The sequence below is a fragment of the Pleurodeles waltl genome, chromosome 7 (assembly GCF_031143425.1).
Source record: "Pleurodeles waltl isolate 20211129_DDA chromosome 7, aPleWal1.hap1.20221129, whole genome shotgun sequence".
In the NCBI taxonomy this organism is placed as follows: Eukaryota; Metazoa; Chordata; class Amphibia; order Caudata; family Salamandridae; genus Pleurodeles; species Pleurodeles waltl.
This window is the reverse complement of record NC_090446.1, coordinates 26893606-26913212: the sequence shown is the minus strand read 5'-3', so window position 1 is coordinate 26913212 and position 19607 is coordinate 26893606. Positions and strand designations below refer to the sequence as shown.

Sequence of the window (19607 nt, the reverse complement as noted above, 5' to 3'; positions counted from 1 at the left end):
TGTTCCTAGATACCATATACTAGAGACTTATAAGGGAGTCCAGTGTGCCAATCTAGATTGGAATATGGAGTCACTAGACTATAGTGACACATTTGGAAACAGAGAGAGCATGAGCACTGGAGTTCTAGTTAGCAGGACTCCAGTGGCACAGTCAATCATACTGACAACACAGTAAAACACACTGACATATAGGCCACAAACTATGAGCACTGGGGTCCTGTCTAGCAGGATCCCAGTGAGACAGTAAAAACACACTGACAAACAGGTAGAAATTGAGGGTAACATGCCAAGAAGGATGGTACTCTCATACATCGTGGAATATATAGGCAAAAGGCATGTTTATGACTGTGTGCCTGTGTGTTGTGTCAAATCATTCTCACTCCCTCTTGGATTGCTCCTCTTTAACTCTTATGGAAATACTTGATATTACTTCAAAGTTTGGTACGGCCACTTAACCTCTTAACAGACTGATCTTCCTCTTCCAACAATCTTACTTAATCCAATCCACAATTGGTTAAATGGCATTATACTGTCGATGGGAACACTATACCCTCAATGTTGAAAACAGAGTTTGATTCATATAATCTATTTAACCCTTTTATGAATGTTGCCAAAGAGGGCATTTTTCAATTCTTTGTTTTTCAAACTGTAAATAAATGGGTTACACAAAGGAACTGCAGCAATATACAAAAAAGACAATATTTTGTCGTATTTCAGAGAGTAAGAAGAGGTTGGTCGCACATACATGATAAAGACTGCACCATAGAATAAAAGGACCACAGTTAGGTGTGAGGCACAAGTGGAGAAGGTCTTATGTCTACCTTCAGAAGACCTTATTTTCAAAATGGCTGATATGATGTAAACATACGATGTGAGAGTCAGAATGAACAGGGCCATAATTACTGTAAGAGCAATGGTAAATGTTAAGGTTTCAATAATTTGCGTACTGGAGCAAGAAAGCATCAGTAGGGCTGTCATGTCACATAAGAAGTGGTTGATTATATTAGAGCCACAAAAAGAGAGTTTTGACATTAGGACAATATGTGCTACTGGGTCTAAGAGCCCACCTATCCAAGCAGCAGCCGACAACTGAAGACAGGTAAGTTTGTTCATTGTGACTGTGTAATGTAAAGGTATGCAAATTGCAACATACCGATCATAAGCCATTGCTGTGAGAAGAATGAATTCTGTACAGATCATAGACATACAGAAGTATGATTGCAGCAGACAGGCAGCAAGAGAAACACGAGTCATACCTTGAAAAAAGTTGACCAACATTTTCGGAAATGAAATTGAGGTATAAATTATTTCTAAAAAGGACATATTTGCAAGGAAGAAATACATAGGTGTGTGTAAACTGGAGGAGTTGCAAATAGTTCCAATGATGACCATGTTTGCTGCTAAGGTTACCAAATAAATGAGCAGAAATGAAACAAAAAGAGGCACTTTTGCTTGAGGGTAATCAGAAAAACCCACAATCAGGAATCCTGTGTCTGTTAGATTCATGCCTGCCATTTTTCAAGATATGTCCTTCTTTTGCAAATTGATAGTAAGCTGAAAAGAAAAAGATAATTTAGGAATGGTCATTGGCAAGTGTCTAGGGTTTCCAAAATGAATTCCATTTGTACTTCATCACTGATAGCTGTCAAATGAGAATGTTACCCAGGATATAGGAAAACATCATTATCAGATTCTATATAGAATGAAGGCCTAATTATATGTAGGGTAGAGCAGAATTACTTTGCACAAGTCTATTTAGCCCTGTCACAAATGGCTCAGTGTTTTGCACTCAGTTTATTGTGGCTAGGATACCCAGACCTGGATTTACTGGCCAAAAATCATACTGCTAAACTTGCATGCAGCTTAGGCTGCTCAACAGCCAATCCTCATCTCTGATCCCTGCCAATCTTTCTCTCTAGCAACTATCCTCCCGCTAGAACTTTTCTTTTTTTCTTTCCCCTACACCCTGGACCTTCAAAATATACCTTTGCCCTGCTCCCATTTGCTACATGCTCTGAGCGCTAAACCCACTGAAATAGGGAATACAAATCATAATTTAATATTCACACTGTTACTCCTCATTCAAAGGGATTTAGCTCACAATTGAGTGGGACTGGCACATTGTTACAGAAATTGCTTATGCAGAGTTTACTCCCCACCTGTACCATATGGCTCTTAATCGTGCCCTAATCTTTATGCAGTGAATTATGAAGGAATTAGCATAAAACTTGACAGAAGAATATATAGTTCATAAAATGCTGATGATCTATTTCTTGCCAACTGAAGGGCCTATTTATACCATGGTTTTTGTCCCATCCTCTCCCATGGTGATGAAGTAAATTCACTTCATCACCCTGACGGAAGTAAGGATGGTCAAATTTAGCAATGATCACCGATCAAGCGGACAATTCTAGCTTTAGCAGGAATGGGTATCTTGCCTACCTGTGTCAGTGCATTGTAATCTTGCTTTATGGCTGCATCGACATGATGCAGGTGTACTGCAAAATTACCAAGATTTTTTTAATTTCAAAAAGGAAAAGTTTTGAAAATGAAAAAAAAATCCTGCTCACTATAGGAGTTTACTCCCATGATGATGTGGGCATTTAGTACTCTTTAATGCCCTTTACTGTTGTGCTTTGCTGGTGGTGCTGGGCATTGAAAGACAGTCATATATCCACCAATCTAAATTAGGTGAATAGATATATAGCCAAACCTCGTAAGGTTTGAAAGTGAATGGAGTAGTCTCTGCTGTTGTTAAACTATGGTCAGCCTGCATTGAAATTGGGCAGTAAACCATATTAGTGGCCGGGAGGGCACTCCATTGCCATTGCAATGGAAGGCCCTCTCCCCCAAGCTCTAAACCAGGCCCCAAGCCCTTAGTCACTTTTCTTTAGTATTCCTACATCTACAGTTCACATTCATGGCTCTCATTCAGTCCTTAAGTTTAGCACAGCTACACACTTGTAAAGTATGAATATTCAAACCTGTTATATTAAATCACAATAATACATTTTCAGAGAAACCCATAGACTGGTGTAAGTAAACCTTAGTTGACCAATATATGCCCACAATAGCAATTGCTATGTCAGATTTACACTGTAACACTATGACATAAATATACATATTTTATTTATAAATGATGATAATTTAAAAGGTCATAGGTTATCCTTAAAATCTGAATGCTGTGGCCCTTGTAATCTCATATTTTAGAATCCATGCAGTGTTATCATTGACCCAGCAGTTTTGACTGGGGCTCACACAAGTATAATTGCTTGATTTATTTTTAAATCATGCAGAAAAAAAGTATATTGATGCTTTCACAAATGTTGAGGATGCTAAATACAAACTAGATTAAACTCATTCATTATTTCACATAAAAACAACTACATTGTTGGACTATCTTGGCCATACCTTCTGGGGATATGAGCTAGTAGTGAAAAGTACTGTCCTAATACCCAGCTAAAAGGCTTATTAGTTGCAGGTTGCAAGTTTCATAACTAATACTGTAATTGTAGTTTGGTACTCACCTGTCTCGCTTAGCTGTCAATTAAATGTTATTCAAGACAGGTTGTGGGAGAGACAGGAATGCATTGGCTTTGGTTATGGTCTATTGAGAATATGCTCATGACAACCTCCCTAAGCGTCTTTAATATGTGATGCCCATAAGTAGGCGTTGCAACTGTAGATGTGCCATGCATTTAGGAATGTTGATCTACAGAGTAAAATGAATCAATAAAGGTAGAATGAAAACTAGTGAGAGAAACATTTAGTCTCACTTTTGACAGCAAATTGCAGTGCAATATTTATGTTTTCACATTATATACCTGGTGAGAGAACATGTTTATCTGCTTGCTCAGACCCATGTTATATTATTTCTCCTGACTAGTTTTGTTGTTTTTTTAAACTCACTGGGGCACTGCTGCCCACTCCCTGGTGTAAGTATTTTGATCATTAAAGCATGGTTAAGTTGACAACATCCTATTTGCCACATTTAATTTACCAGGAAGGCCATATTACATGATGAGGAACTGCACCAATGACATTAAAAAGTAAAATGTCACCCACCTCTGGACAGCAGCACATGTTTTGGCATTCACAATGATGACAAAAAGCATAGTTCTGGGCCTAACTAATATGCCTAACTCCAATAGCTTTGAACCCTTCAGTTGAAGCCACCAAACACTACCAACTGGCGCATGTGAGAATTTAATGTTGGCATGTACCTAGAGAAGCTATCCCCCAACAGGCTGTTTTAGCTGTGAAGGTATATACCTGTACTATGAGAAAAAATACATTTCAGAAATAAATGGTTTGGGAGAAGCTAGCAAACTAATCAAACATTATTTGCAATGTTTATTCAAATCCAAGTTAGTGGTGAGGTAAGGTTATTAATAAATATTTAGGAAACATTGGGGGTCATTCTGACTTTGGCGGGCGGCGGAGGCCGCCCGCCAAAGTCCCGCCGTCAGAATACCGCCGCGCGGTCAAAAGACCGCCACAGTAATTCTGAGTTTCCCGCTGGGCTGGCAGGCGACCGCCAGAAGACACTGAAAATCTATGTGGGTCCCTGTTAGGGGGCCCCTGCAGTGCCCATGCCAGTGGCATGGGCACTGCAGGGGCCCCCAGGGGCCCCACGACACCCGTTCCCGCCATCCTGTTCCTGTCGGTAACAACCGCCAGGAACAGGATGGCGGGAAGGGGGTCGGAATCCCTTGGGCAGGGGTAAACCGGCGGGAAACCGCCGGTTGCCCTTTTCTGACCGCGGCTTTACCGCCGCGGTCAGAATTGCCCATGTAGCACCGCCAGCCTGTTGACGGTGCTACCTCCGGCCTCCACCCTGGCGGTCTATGACCGCCAGGGTCGGAATGAGGCCCATTGTGTTTAAAAAATACATATTCTCTGTCTTGGCCTGTGGTAGGATAATTTGTATTGCCTGCTAGCAGATGGCCCTTCTAGTACATCTCCTTAATGAGGCATGAATATTGCTTCCAGAGCAAAGCCAATGGCCTAGGCTCTTTTTGGCAGGAAGACCTTTATGTGTAGTATGTTACACATATCAAGCCATGAAGGGCATATAGGAGGGTTCAGAAAATCATTTGGTTTGAAATGAATCAGGGTGAGGTCTGCTAAATCAATTTTAATTTTAAGATGAGACCCAGGTAACAAAAATCTTTCATTCCCTGGGCTCTCTGTAGCCAGCTTAGCACAAGTAAAGTGGCATTGACAGATAGGAAAAACTGCATGACACTGTCCACCCTAAATAGATCGGATGGTATAATGTCCTTCCTCTGATGGCCTCTGATGTATTGGGCCAGAGGAAGTTGTATTACGAAGAGAGACCTATGTAGAGCTCAATCAATGGAATACTAAAGGTCCACCTGTTTCCAAATAAGGAAGGCAGAGAGAGTTTGGTAGGCAGGATTCTCCATTGCCATTGCGATGGAGTACCCTTTGCACCAACCTCTAAATCAGACCCAAAATCTGAAGGTAGAAATCTTATCCAGATGAAAGCATGAAAAGTGTTTGCTTCACACAAGGACTTCAGTTGACATCATTCAATGGATATACAGTACAGGATTGAGAGTCAGAAGGGGATATCATTCACTAGGAACACCCATTTGTTGTACACAACCCATGCATCATTGCAGTCTGCCTAATTCTGTGCCTAGGTCATGGTCAACCCGGGAAATGACAACTAATTGGTGCTTTATCACTCTAGCTTTTTGCCTTAAGTTATATGCACATATTTGGTTCCTCACTGGAGATTCTTGCCATTTTGGGGTCATTATGCTCATTAGACATAAAGGATTTTTATTGTGTTGTGTTTTCACTTTTTATGTGTTTTGTTACTGCTATATTCTCTATATACTTTCCCAAATTAAGCTTGTGTGCTGTGTGTCATAGCTATTAGACATAAAGCCCCTCATTACGATGCTGGCAGTCTTAAGACCCCCAGGGTTGCAGTGGTGGTTGGAGTGCTGCCAAGGTGGAGGTCTGATATCCACAATTACGGCTATGGTGGTTGTGCCACGGTCAGATACACAGCACCACCACTTCTCCTACACTGGAGGGGCTGGCGGTACTGGTGGTCCGGATCTGCCAGCTGCCCAGGGGATTATGAATCCCCTCTCCTACAGCTTTTACATGGTGGTAGCACTATCATGGAAAGGCTTCCTAAACAGGGTGCAGGAAGCCCCCATGGCCAGTCCTTTGGTGATTTCACTGTCTGCTTTGCAGACAGTAAAAAGCGCAATTGGTGCCAGTGCACCCTATGCTCCACAACATTTTCGCCGGCTCAATTATGAGCCGCCATCAATGTTGTGGGCTGTTTCCCACTGAGCTAGCGGGTAGAAATTCTGTTTCCACCTGCTGACCCGGTAGGAAACTCTTAACAGGGGCCACAGGAAGGGGACCCCCCTAGCGGTAACCCTGGGCGGCCTTTTTAGCCCACCAAACTCATAATGAGGGGCAAATTGTTGAGACTGGACTTAAAGTAGTGAAACTGCATTTTACCCTGACAGGTTGGTGGTAATCCACTTTCTTATACATATACCTTGTACACTAGAGCCTTGAACTAGACATTTGATAAGATGACTTGGAATGCTGAGTGGCATTTATGGTAAGGTATAAAAAACTCAATTTTGGCATAGTCAGAGAGTTGCCTGGTGCACAAATACAGAGATATGTTTCGACTTTCTATTGAAAACATGCCCATGATTTTACAGCTGATCATTGGAATTGGTCAAAACCATTTTGCCAACCAAAAGCTTCCACAAAGATGATTTCCGAGCTAGGTATACTAGACATTGGTGAAACTACATGATTGAGGGTAGGCTTTTGAGAAATTGGGTTGTTGGTTGAATGGGATGTGAGCACTGTTTAAGCAACAGCCACAATCCCTTGCATGGTGAACCACAACAAGTCACTAACTTGTTACTAACAAGTCACTGACAAAAAGCAGTCAGGCTTAACTTGTGTATATTATTTATGCAGCCCACAAACAGTAATAAAGTGGAAACTCAAGACAATAAAAATTCAATTTAGGGAAAATTAGTGAATTCTAATAAACTACCTGGAACCAAAACCATCAAAAGTAGACCCAGAGTTATAAATGTTTAAAGTTTAAGGTTCAAAATAGCGCTTATATCATAAAGCACAACAGTGGACATCTGGTCACACAAGACAGGGGCAAAGTCAAAAGTTAAGGCCGATTGTGATGGAGCGCAGTTCAGAAACACAAAGTGGATTGGGCCCAGTCAGTGCTTACCTTTGGACTTAGAACATTTTGAAAGAGAAAGTCTATGAGAAGGTAGAAATTCAGCGGGGTAAGACTGCAGGATTGTCTGAAAAGGAAGCAACATCATCGGATAGCTGTGGAGCGAAGCCACAGTGAAGATTTTTAGCTTCGGACTTAGTCATCGAGCTGTGAGTCAAAAATCTCCAGCGGGATGAAGCAGAAGGCCATAGCAGAAGATAGTTCCACAAGGTCAGATACCCCTTTGGCGAAAAAATACTAAAATGGATTTGCTGCCATAGAGAAGACTGTGACCGGAGAATCTGTGAAGTCCTTCTGACTGGCTATGCACCTCAGCGGATAGGCAAGCAGGTTGGTCCCAGTCTCTTCCTGTTTGTCTAATTCCTCAGTTTTGGAAATTGGCCATCTGGGCATATTTACCAACAGCCAATGGTCCAGGAGTTGATGGAGACCATTTGAGGGGTTCAGGACTCACTCAGGCTGGATCCATGCGGGTTCAAGATGGTGGAAACCTGTTATGTCCATGCGGTTCTGCAGGAGGCCAGAAAATTATCCCTTGGAGTGAAATCAGGAAGTCATGCGTGCTTGTTATGAAGCATATTTAAACAACAGGGCTCACCTCTGAAGGTTCAAGGCAGGCTCCAGGCAACAAATGAACGCCCGCAACCTCGGCTTCATCTTGGACCCTCTTCTCACCATGACCAAGCAAGTCAACGCCGTGTCCTCCGCCTGCTTCCTCACCCTCCGCAAGATCTTCCGCTGGATCCCCGCCGCCACTAGAAAAACCGTGACCCACGCCCTCGTCACGAGCCGCCTGGACTACGGCAACACCCTCTACGCTGGGACCACAGCCAAACTCCAAAATCGCCTGCAACGCATTCAAAACGCCTCGGCCCGCCTCATCCTCGACGTACCCCGCAACAGCCACATCTCCGCACACCTGAGACACCTGCATTGGCTCCCAGTCAGCAAAAGGATCACCTTTCGACTTCTCACCCACGCACACAAAGCCCTCCACAACAAGGGACCGGAATACCTCAACCGACGCCTCAGCTTCTACGTCCCCACCCGCCTCCTCCATTCCTCTGGCCTCGCACTCGCTTCCGTCCCTCGCATCCGCCGCTCCACGGTGGGTGGGAGATCTTTCTCCTTCCTGGCGGCCAAGACCTGGAACTCCCTCCCCACCAGCCTCAGGACCACCCAGGACCACTCCGCTTTCCAGAGACTCCTAAAAACCTGGCTTTTCGAACAGCAGTAACCCCCTCTTTCCACTAGCGCCTTGAGACCCGCACGGGTGAGTAGCGTGCTTTATAAATGTTAATGATTTGATTTGATTTGATTTGATCCTGGATTGTTTTGTATCAAACAACTCAGAATGATAACTCCAAACTGGTACCAATATAGGATGTATCCCTAACTATACCCTAGGTCACCTTAGAGGTGCCCCTTGCAAAAGCTAACCTGACTGGCACGGTTGCTAACTGCTTCCATCCAGCCTGTCAACTCCAGACAGCCAATCCACAAACCTTGGGGAGAGCCCAGGCTCTCTGATTTGGGAACAATGCCCTTCGTGGGTGGAGAAGCTAACACCCCCTCCCTCAGGAATGTGCCACACCCTGGAGGTGAGCTTCAAAGGGCTACTGTCCTTGAAACTCGAGCTCCCAGACCTGCTGTTTGCAGCAGTTGGCTTCCCCCTTTGCAAACCCCTACTTTGTTGGGAGCAAAGGTGGGAAACCAGACAAAGGGTAGTAGAAGTGAACCCTCCAATTCATTTTCCTCCATGTTCGAATTAGGAAAATAGCCAAGGAGGTTTAGGGAAGTGAACCTTTCCACAGGAAGTGGTCACTGTAGTGTTTGTAGCCAACTAAGGGTAAATGTTCCATTGGACACTACCAGGTTCCCCATAAAATGCCCACTAAATGCATTATTTAGTGGGCTCCCCAAGACCAAGAAATCAGATTGAACAGGAAGAAAAGAAGACAGCACCAAAGAACCCACCAGGATGAGAACAGAGGACCTGCTGCACCAGTAGAGGCTCCAAGTCCCCTCCTTGCTGCACCAGAGTCCCAACAATCACCACTGTGGAGGAGCTGACCACTGGACCAACCTCAAAAGACCTAGAGGACCTCCAGGCTTTGCAAATAGCCTACATCTCCCTCCTGAGTGGAGGCGCCACTTGAGAAACTCAAGAAACCTGCAAAGACCCAGCAAGCCAGTGAGGGTCACTTCACTGACCGGCCAATATCCCCACAACCAGAGGTTGCAGCCAGACCTGACAACACACCAACAACTGCCCAGATGTGACCCACAACTGAGTCAAAGTTGGTGGCACTACACCCTCTAGTGGCCGAGTTACACCAATAACCTTAGTTCTAGTCTGCTGACGTCGGACAAGCAGAAAACCAGCTCCCCCAGAGCTGAAAAAGGATCAGGAGGAAGCCCCAGTTAAGGAACTTCAGGAACACCCTGGACCTCCAACCAGAGTGCCCCGCTGTCCTGAAAGCACCCCTCAAAGAGACTCACCTCCATCTCCAAAGGACTCCATTGCGCACTGGATCCAAGACCTCCAAAACGCCCTGCACCTGCTGTCCTGCACCTTGCATTGCGGGATCAGCTGTGCGCCCCGGGTCCCCAACCCCTTGTGACCTCAACAGCCCAAGGGGACCCCCCCAGGCACGATCTTCAAATCTGCAATCCAGCTCCTTTTCCAAGTGCCTGCGCCAAGAACTTCTCCAACGCTTCGCCCGCTGGAACTGGGAGCCACCCGAGACTCTCCATCTGGCATAAGGTGCCCACTGACTGCTGCAAACGTCCTGCAAAAGAAGAGACTGGTAACAATTTTTATTGCATTTTGGAGGGTGACTGTGCATTGATTCCAATGGTGCGTAATTATGCACAGAAAGACTAACTTTACCAAAACTTTAAAAAGTCACATCTCGAAAAGTACTTAACGTATCTTAAAGAACTTGGTCTTAAAATTCATATGGCAGTCTGAAGTATTTTTATCAAATCTGGTCTTGAGTTATTCATTGAGTGTGTGTGGTGCATGATTGGATTAGTGAGTACAGAAAATGCTTAGCACATCTCCTGGATAAGCCTAATTGCTCGACCAGCTGCCATACAAATTGAACCATTAGGTGATCTGATTTTTACCCCTAGAAACCAATGTGTTGTTGCCTGGCCCCACTGCATAGTGTACCTAGTTTTGTACACTACATAGAGGGCCAGCCTCCTACAATGCATAGACTATTTTTTGATAGACATTACACAGAAAGCTTTTACTTGGTCTCTCTCCAGTAGTACAACAGTGTACTGCAATGAGTCACAATTAATATTTCAGGAAAAAGGAAAGTCAAAAAATGTTATGGGTTTCTTCTATCACTGCTAGTGGAAAATTGCTTTTAAAAGAAGAATAAAAGGCTGTACACAATAAAGGGAGCTAGCTCAACTCTCCCATAGCAAGCAAAGGAGAAGGCATTGAAAACAACAGACAATATGGGTACCACACACACACACACACTGGCTACACACAGCGGCCATGAGTACATGGCAGTAAAGGGAGACATAGAGAACAAAGACAAAATGACCACCACACACACATGCTCACATTGGTTGCACATAAAGGGAACTGCTGCATAACCGTCAAATAAGGAGGTATGGGGCACATAGAAAAAAATGGTGGCCTTTTACAAACACACACTGGCCACACAAATGGCAAAATGACAGCCCTTCCTGCAGCAAAGCATCACAGCAGTCCTTCTTCTGATTCTTACACGGGTCCATGTGAGTAACGAAATGTTGAGTTTGAGTGTCAGCTATGTATACCTGTTTCCCACTTTGAAGTAGGAGTAGTTTCTGGAGAATTCAATCTGAAGCACTTGTTTTTTCCTGCCTTACCTCTGGGTGAATGAATAATGCAATGTGAAGGCAGAACACATCCTTTTCAGTTGCAAGAAGGTCTGTGCCCAGTTGTGCCCCCCGATTCTGCCAGTTGATGGCATTTCTAGGCACATCTAATACTGCTATTGTGTGGCTCTCATGGAGAAAAAACAAAGTCTAGCTGCCAACTACATTCAGGTGCTCATTACGACTTTGGCAATCTAAGTAGAAGACCGCCGTTTTTGCATGGGGCAAAAGACTGCCAGTGTTGTCGGTCTCACGACTGCCGTATTACGAGTCACAAACTTCAGTCCTGCCAAAATCAGCCAAAAATCCTACACCGTCCGCCTGACCGAGGCCGGGAGAAAAGCGGTTCCACTGCCAGCACTGTCATGCTGGCAACATCCTGCCCTCCAAATTACGACCCACAAATCAGCACAGCTGTCTTTGCATGGCGGTAATCCATTGGTAGTCCAAACCACTGTGGTCAAAAACTCAACTCCAGCAGAACACAACAACACATCTGACTGTACGAATACCCCACACCTGACACATGCATACACACCACACACACCTGATCACTGCACTATAAAACACCCCCCCACACATACCTGCAACCCCTTGCATCCTGAATTTTACATAGAACGCACAAATAGAAAACACTGCACCTGGATACCATAGGCACCACCATACCTAACACGCAGCACACACAACACAACTTCTCCCCTGCACACAACAAACACATCACCACTGCACACAACCACCACCTACTACAAGCACACCCAACCACAGAACCCCACCTCAGCACGTCCCCACACCCCTGCAGATTACACACCCCACCGCCCACAACACATCCACCATGTCACAACAGAAATACCCATGATTCACAGACAAGGAATTGAAGCTAATGCTGGAGCCAAATCTGTTTGGAGCACAGGTCCAGCATACATCCATAGCCAGGAAAACAGAGTTATCGTCGACAGGGTGAACTTAGTGGGAAACCATCCACACACAAGGGAGGATCTCAGGAAGAGGTGGAACAACATACAGGGGAAGGTCAGGTCAAAGGCAACAAGATACGAGATAGCCATCAACAAGACTGGAGGTGGACCCCCACCTCCTCCCTGAGAGTTAACGTGGAAGGAGAAGGTCTTGGCCATCCTGCACCCAGAGAGTCTGACTGGAATACCAGGAGGACTGGACTATTGGAAGTGAACAACACTTCCTGGGCACCATGTACTCTTGCACAGCATGTACCCTTACATGCACCAATCCACCCTGAACCTAATGCCCTCCCTTGCATGACACACCTCGCCACCACTACTAATCCCTCACAGGCCCACCAAGTGCATGGATATCTTCCACTGCAGCAAGTACACTAACCACCAAAAGGCAAACATCCCTTACCTTGTGGAACTGCTAATTCAATTCCACATTAGAACACCTGTACATATCACCATCTTACCCCTTTATCTACAGGATACTTGGTCACTAGTGCATGGCAATGACAGCATTGATGACCACAACTTACTATACTACAAGCACACAACAGCACTATCCATCAGCCATTAAACATTGCCAGTGGTCAAACAGCTGTCATTGCCATCACTGGAAAGCATGGCAAGGATATGATTCCTCTCCATCCACAGGTATCCCTACTACTGCCACCAGGCAGAGGATGCCAGAGTCAGACAGTCAGCCCCTAGAGAGAGGCCCAATTGAGGACTATAACTCTGGATGCCTTGAAGGAGACGCCTCACCTGGCCCATCCGGGAAGACTGCTCAGTCCACCACTACCAGCCCAACATCTGAGTCCCTCACCTCTGTGGCTACTACAGCACAGGAAATCCCCAAACCAGTGTCCCAAGGACAGCTCAATTAATAGTGTGCCCCACAGTTCAGGGACCTGAGCCAACCCCTAGCATCCAAGACGATGAAAAACCTGGTGTCAGTGGGAGTGGGCACATTTTGCCAGGGTCACAGACACAGGGGGCAAGGGACAGTGGGAGGGCAACTGTGGGCCAAGGGATGAGGTAACAATGGGACACGACTGGCCAGGAGGCCATCTCCAGAGTCATGGGAACATACCAGCAATCCGAGGACACGATGTGTCAAACACTGAAACCTTGCAGGAGAACCAGATATTGCAGAGGGAATACCACCATGAGGCCATCCAGCAGTGGTAGGCACACAATGCCATTGTGGCCTCTATTTGTGGGGTGCCCGCAGAACTCACCAGCATCCTGCATGCGTCCTCCACACACTAGCAGGCCCCTACCAGTAGCCAATCCACACCTCTGCATCTATACCTGCCACAGCTACTACAGTGGAGGCCCTGCCAGAGGGCCCACAGGTGATGAGCACCCCTGCCCCTGCAGTTGAGGGAGGTAGGTCTGTAGGTCACACACATGCAGAGTAAAAGTACCATTCCTCATAGCTAACATCACCAACAGAACACCTATCTTGCAATGTCTAAATCAGGTAGGTACAAGACATCAACTTTGGGAACAGTGTGGATGGGTAGCTGGACTGTCATGTGATAGGATTGTGTCAAGACCATACACATCAAAACTGCAGTCTTGAAACCATGCAACATGGGGAACTCTATGCTGAAGTCATGCCATGCGAATAGCAAGTATCACATGCCTTTTGCAGTATAACAGTTACACCTCCCCTGATGGTAAGTCAGCATCCCATCAAAATGCTTAACACAGACAGATAGATGTAAGGCATACAGACTTAGCGGTCTCATTAACTTTAGACCAAACCTACCTGGTATTCAGAGGAAGAATTGCAGAGTCATCAGCCTGAGCCATTGGTCCAGCTGCCACCTGCTCCTCATCCAACAGTGAAATTTGTCTTCTCAGGGCAAGATTGTGTAGCATGCAACATGCTACAATGATTTGGCAGACGTCCTGTGGTCTGTACTGTAGACCATCACTGGACAAATGGAGGCATTTGAATCTTGCTTTCAGGAGCCCAAATGTCCTCTCAATTACATGCCTTGTTTGGCTGTGAGCCTCATTGTAACTGTCCTCCCCATCTGTTGTAGGGTACCTCACTGGCGTCAGGAGTCAGGGCAGCTTGGGGTAGCTGGAGTTACCTGTGTGCACAAAGGCACAAATCATTATGGAACTACAAGAGGCATTGAGCTGACTGTGAAGTGAAGTAGCATATACATTAGACATAGACAGTGGTCGCTTACCAATGAGCCAGGACCTCTCTCTCTGTAGTTGCAACATAATTTGTGAGATACTGCTGTTCCTCAAGATGTAAGAATCATGTACATATCCCGGAAACTTTGACATCACAAGGGATTTGTATTGGCCGGCAAGACACACCACTTGCAAATTGATCAAATAGTGATTCTTCCTGTTCCTGTAGAATTGGTCATGGGAGGAACTAAAGCAAAGTGGGTGCCATCAATGGCACCTATTACATGTGGAACATGTGCAATGTCATAAAAGGCTGACTTCACAGTGTACAGATCAGCATGTTGTGGGGACCTGTAGCTGTTCAAGTTCTTGAGTAAGACTTCCAGTACATCTTGTAACAAAAAATGAACATTGGCTGTCATATTCCTGCAACCAGTCCCACTATCACCTGAAAAGATCCTGGGGCGAGGCAAAGCAGGACTGATAACACCTGTACTGTAGGGGGAATGGCATGTGGATTACATATGACTGGCAGGAGATCCGGATCCAACTGGGTACACAGGGCCGGATTTAAAGAAAAGTGGTGCAGCGTGGCGAAGCACCAAAATTGGCAGTGCCACGCTGCATCACTTTAGAAATACAGGGATGTGCCATATTTAAGGGAACACGGTGCAGCCCTGCGTTTCCCCGTGTGCTATCCCTAAATTTAGCTGCAAGCGCCAACGCAGGCTTCCTTGCACCATCGTGCAAGGATGTCTGTGTTAAGGGGTGTGATTGTTAATGGCCAGGAAGGTGTCCCTTCCTGCACATAAACAATCACTAATGGCACTTTGGCACTTCTGTGTGTGCTGCAGAATGCAGCACACACAGAAGTGCCAAAGAGTCATTTTCAAATGATTATTTGTGTAAGGTGTCCATTCCTGCACATTAATAATCACTAATGGCACTTTGGCACTTCTGTGTGTGCTGCAGGATGCAGCACAAATAGAAGTGCCAAAGAGTAATTTGTTAATGATAATTTATGTGCAGCAAGGGATGCCTTCCTGCACATAAACAAGCATTTCTGGCATTTTGCTTTTTCTATGCGTGCGGCAGAATGCAGCACGCATGGAAAAAGAAAAAAATTAGGAGGAATAAAAGTATTCCTCCTCGTTGCGCCTTGCTAACGCCACCCCTGGGGGGGGGATAGATTTTGGCACTGCCTCAGGTTTACAAGATTTCATAAATCTGAAGCAACATCAAAAACAAGTGGGTGTTACTGTGGCAAGCCCACAGCAACACCCATTGCACACTTCTTCCACGCACAGTGCTGCATGGGAAGGGGCCGTATTTACAAGGCGGCGTTAAGCCACAAAATGTGGCTTAACACCAGCTTGTAAATACGTTGCAGTGCTTAGTGCCACCAGAGCATCACTAAAAGTGACGCTCCGGTGGCACTGGGGGCCTACAAATACGGCCCACAGTTCCCTGATGGTTTGACGGTTCAGACGATACATCAGTATTATGTCTCTTTCTTCCATGGTAGCAAGGTCGACTAGGGGCCAGGAGACAGGTGCATTTCTCAATCTCCCCATTGGACGGTATCTAGGCATGGGACAGAACACAAACTACATAACTGCGACATCCTGGCTGTCAATTCTATTGCTATACTTGTCACTAGGGGTCTGTACAGAGATGTAAGTCAGACATAGTAAGCTCCTCCCTAAGCCAGATACAGTTATCAAATGTCCACATGTTGAAAAGATTACACATCAGACATTTTGGCAGGTTACACTCACATTACTAGAGAGTACACAAGTTGATATTGTACATCCATCAACTAGTAATTAACTTCATGTTATAATGCACTAGGGTGACACAGAAATCTCTAAAATATGTCAAATGGAAGCCGCTTGTCCTGCATGCAGAGGACAGATGGAAGTGACCTAATTCTGCCAGCATTAGTCGTCATGGTGGGAGGCGGTCCGAACCACCATGCAACTCTTCATTGCTTAACATTGATCTCAATGGGAAACCAGGGCCAATGATGATCATCGCCAGCGGTGACGGTCAAGACCGGGGTGGCCCGATCTGCCATTTTTTATAGCTCAGCTCACTTGGCTCTTGACACTCGAGCAAGCAAGACCTAGACTGCATGCACTGTTGTGTTCTGTATCTGGAAGCCACATTGGCATGTCCTGCAGGAGATAGGGCCCCAGCCTTCACCATGGAGGAATTGGAGAAAATGGTGGAAGGGGTCCTACCCCTATCTGGACAATTGTATGGGGTCCAGATAAACAAGTCTGTACAATGTGGTATACCTTTTAGCGAGCGTGGTTCTTGACGGCGAAAGTGCATGAATAGAGAAATGGCATGATTGAATGCTGGGGTTGTGTTGTATGAATGATACTGACGTATTGTGGACTCTGTATGAGCATGTGTTGTGCATGCTGTGTATAGGCCCCTGCTGTAGGTGTACTGTTACTCTACATAAATATCTCCTTTTTTCTGTGTCTCCCATGTAGGACAGCGCCCATCAGAAAAAGTGGTTATAGAGAGCCATCACCATGCTAGTGCAGACCCTGGGGGTCCATAACTGGTGGAGCACCCACTGCTGAAAGCAGTGGGATGACCTGAGATGCTGGGACCGGAAGATCGTGGAGGCCCAGCTGGGGGCATCCTCCCAACAAGGGAATGGTGCCCGTTGGACCCTGATCCCTCTAATGGCCCGCATATTGGCTGTGGCCTACCCAGAGATAGATGGGCGCTTGAGGGCAGCATAGCAGCCACAAGGGGGTGAGTGCAGATTGTATAATATCAGAACTTCTCTTGTGTTAGTTAGATTATGTAGGTACTAATGAGGTGTGTATACATTAGATACGATCATAGTCCTGGCTATGACTTCCACCATTTAGAAATGGTGTGAGTTAGCATTTGAACACAATGCAAGCAGTTATATGTTGGTGCTATACCTCCTTGTCCAGTTACGTTCAGACACACTCCTTTGTTGAGTGATTTCCAATCCTTATCCCTGAGTCTGCTTTAGGTAGCCAATGTCCTGTGAGTAGGGAACTTCTACTGTGAAATCATCACATTCTTAATGGACGTCTGTACATCATGAGTCCTTTACCAACCTGTCCAATGTTTTGTATGCAATGTACCTACCCAGGGCATATGATAAACGATGTGTCCAAAGTGTCAGTTTGGTAGGTATATGTGGGTAGTTGGTAGTTTGTACCATTGTAGAGTGACTGATGACGGACTGCAGCATGTCCAAGCTAGTCATTTTGTTGAAATTAGTTGACGCCACAGGTTGCATATTGGGTTATGTCTGCATGACCAATATTTGGGGACAATGTTTCATAGCCATTCTTTGACACACCAGGGGAGAAATAGATTACTTGTTGGTGTGTATACTAGATGTGTAGGTATTGACCCTTTCTTTCTCTCCCACCCTCTCACCCTGTCCTCTTCTATCCTTGTGTGGATCCGCTTCATCAGGCAAAGGAGATCGGGCACTGGAGAGTGTTGAAGCTGGTGCTCACATGACCCAGGAGGCAAAGTCCACCAACTGGTGAGAGTGATTAGACTGGTACAGCAATATCATCTTCAGATTCCTCATCCAATGGAAACTCCCTGACAGTGGTGGACCCATCTGGGCCTATCCCAGCACCATCCTTGTCCACCACCCCCTTACCAGCACCGCCCTCCCTGTAGCTCCCCACCCAGTTACCCATTCCCACTCACCAAAGAGGGTGGGTGTCTCCTTCACCACAGGCACCTCTGCCTCTGTCAGCCCTGCTGCCCTCAATGAGGAGGTTATTGACCTCCTGAGGTTCATCTCTGTGGGGCAGTCAACCACTGTGAATGCCATCCAGGGACTGACATCCCAGATGCAACAAAGTAATGCCTTCCTGGAAGGCATTCACAGTGCCTTGGCTAGCCTGCAGAGATTGTTTCAGGCTCTGGCCTCCTCTATGATGGCACCCAGTGTCCCTTTATCTCCCACCCCCCTCCAGCTACTAGTACCCAATCCACCACATCTCTCCCCTCACCCATGCAGAGCACACATACAGACCAGCATTCACCCACTACAACAGACAAGGTGCACAAAGACAAACACAGGCACCACAGGACACACCACTAGCATGCACACAGTCAAAACACACCTGCAGACACAACAACAGCCACTCCCTACACTGTCTCCTCCTCCATCACAGTCACATCACCGCTCACACCTGCCATCACCACAGCAACACTCCCTGATCCTGCCACCATTCCTGACATACCACAGACACCACAAGAGCAGACCCGCAGATATCCACAACACATACTACATCTGACCATATGCAGCACATACACCTTACCTGCAGCCACCACCCCAACATACACTCACACATTTTGCATTAAATATCCCTGCATCTCTTCCCCCTCCTCCCAAGCAACATAAACGCCCTCACTCACCCACGCAACATACAGCCACCACACACAAGCATACATTGCACACACCTGCATCTACATCCAGCACACCTTCTATAACCACTCCATCTACCTCCTCTCCTAAACCTTTTACCCATGACCGCCCGTGTATCTAAAAAAGATTTCCTTGCCAGTCTTGACCGGTTCTCTGCTCCTGTCCTACCTGGTGATGCCCCCAAGCACCATATTTTCCTGCCTCAACCTAGACCTTCCACCTCCCAATCCTCCCATGCCCCTCCCCCTGCAATGAAACCACCCACTCCAAAGCCCAATGTCCCTACTCCTACCCCAAAATCCAAACCCCTTCCCCCACAATCAGCATTGAAGCCTAAACGCTCCCCCCTCCCAATCCTAAACCCAAGGACCCCTTTCCAAGCCTCAGCTCCCACCACTGCCCCCCACCCCTGAGGTGCCTGCCTACCCCATTGATGCCCCTGGCATCTGGAGGCCAATTTGTAGTCCGCAGTCAAGTTGGGGCATGTTGTGAGAAAGTATCCTTTTTCTAGCATGATTAGACCCATTTTTTTCCCTGTTTGTCAGTTTATTTTACTGTGTTGTCAGTATGCTTGACTGTGTCACTGGAGTCCTGCTAACCAGAACTCCAGTGCTTATGCTCTCTCAGGTTCCAGATTTGTACTTACATACTGGTGTTGTGTGGCCATTTTAGTTATGGCTCCATGTACGTTATTTTAACACACTAGGCCACTGTGCACTTTAACCTAGATATATTTTATTCAGCTTCGCATTATTATTATTACAATAACCATTTTTACGGTCTTGTTTTATTTTCATTTATCTAACTGCTTTTGCCTAGGCCGGCACTCTGTTCTCAAACAATACATTCTTGTTCACTGTGAGCT

The 19607-nt window shown here is 46.0% G+C and overlaps 1 protein-coding gene across 1 annotated transcript; it reads right to left on the bottom strand.

Annotated features, from left to right (window-relative positions):
- Positions 1–585: 585 nt before the first annotated feature.
- Positions 586–1278, bottom strand: LOC138246760 (olfactory receptor 6N1-like). The gene has a single exon (XM_069201520.1). The coding sequence runs from the start codon at positions 1276–1278 to the stop codon at positions 586–588; it is 693 nt and encodes a 230-aa protein (XP_069057621.1).
- Positions 1279–19607: the final 18329 nt, after the last annotated feature.

Excerpts from the sequence above, each read along its gene's own strand:
- LOC138246760 (XM_069201520.1), bottom strand. The coding sequence starts at position 1,278 with ATGTTGGTCAACTTTTTTCAAGGTATGACTCGTGTTTCTCTTGCTGCC.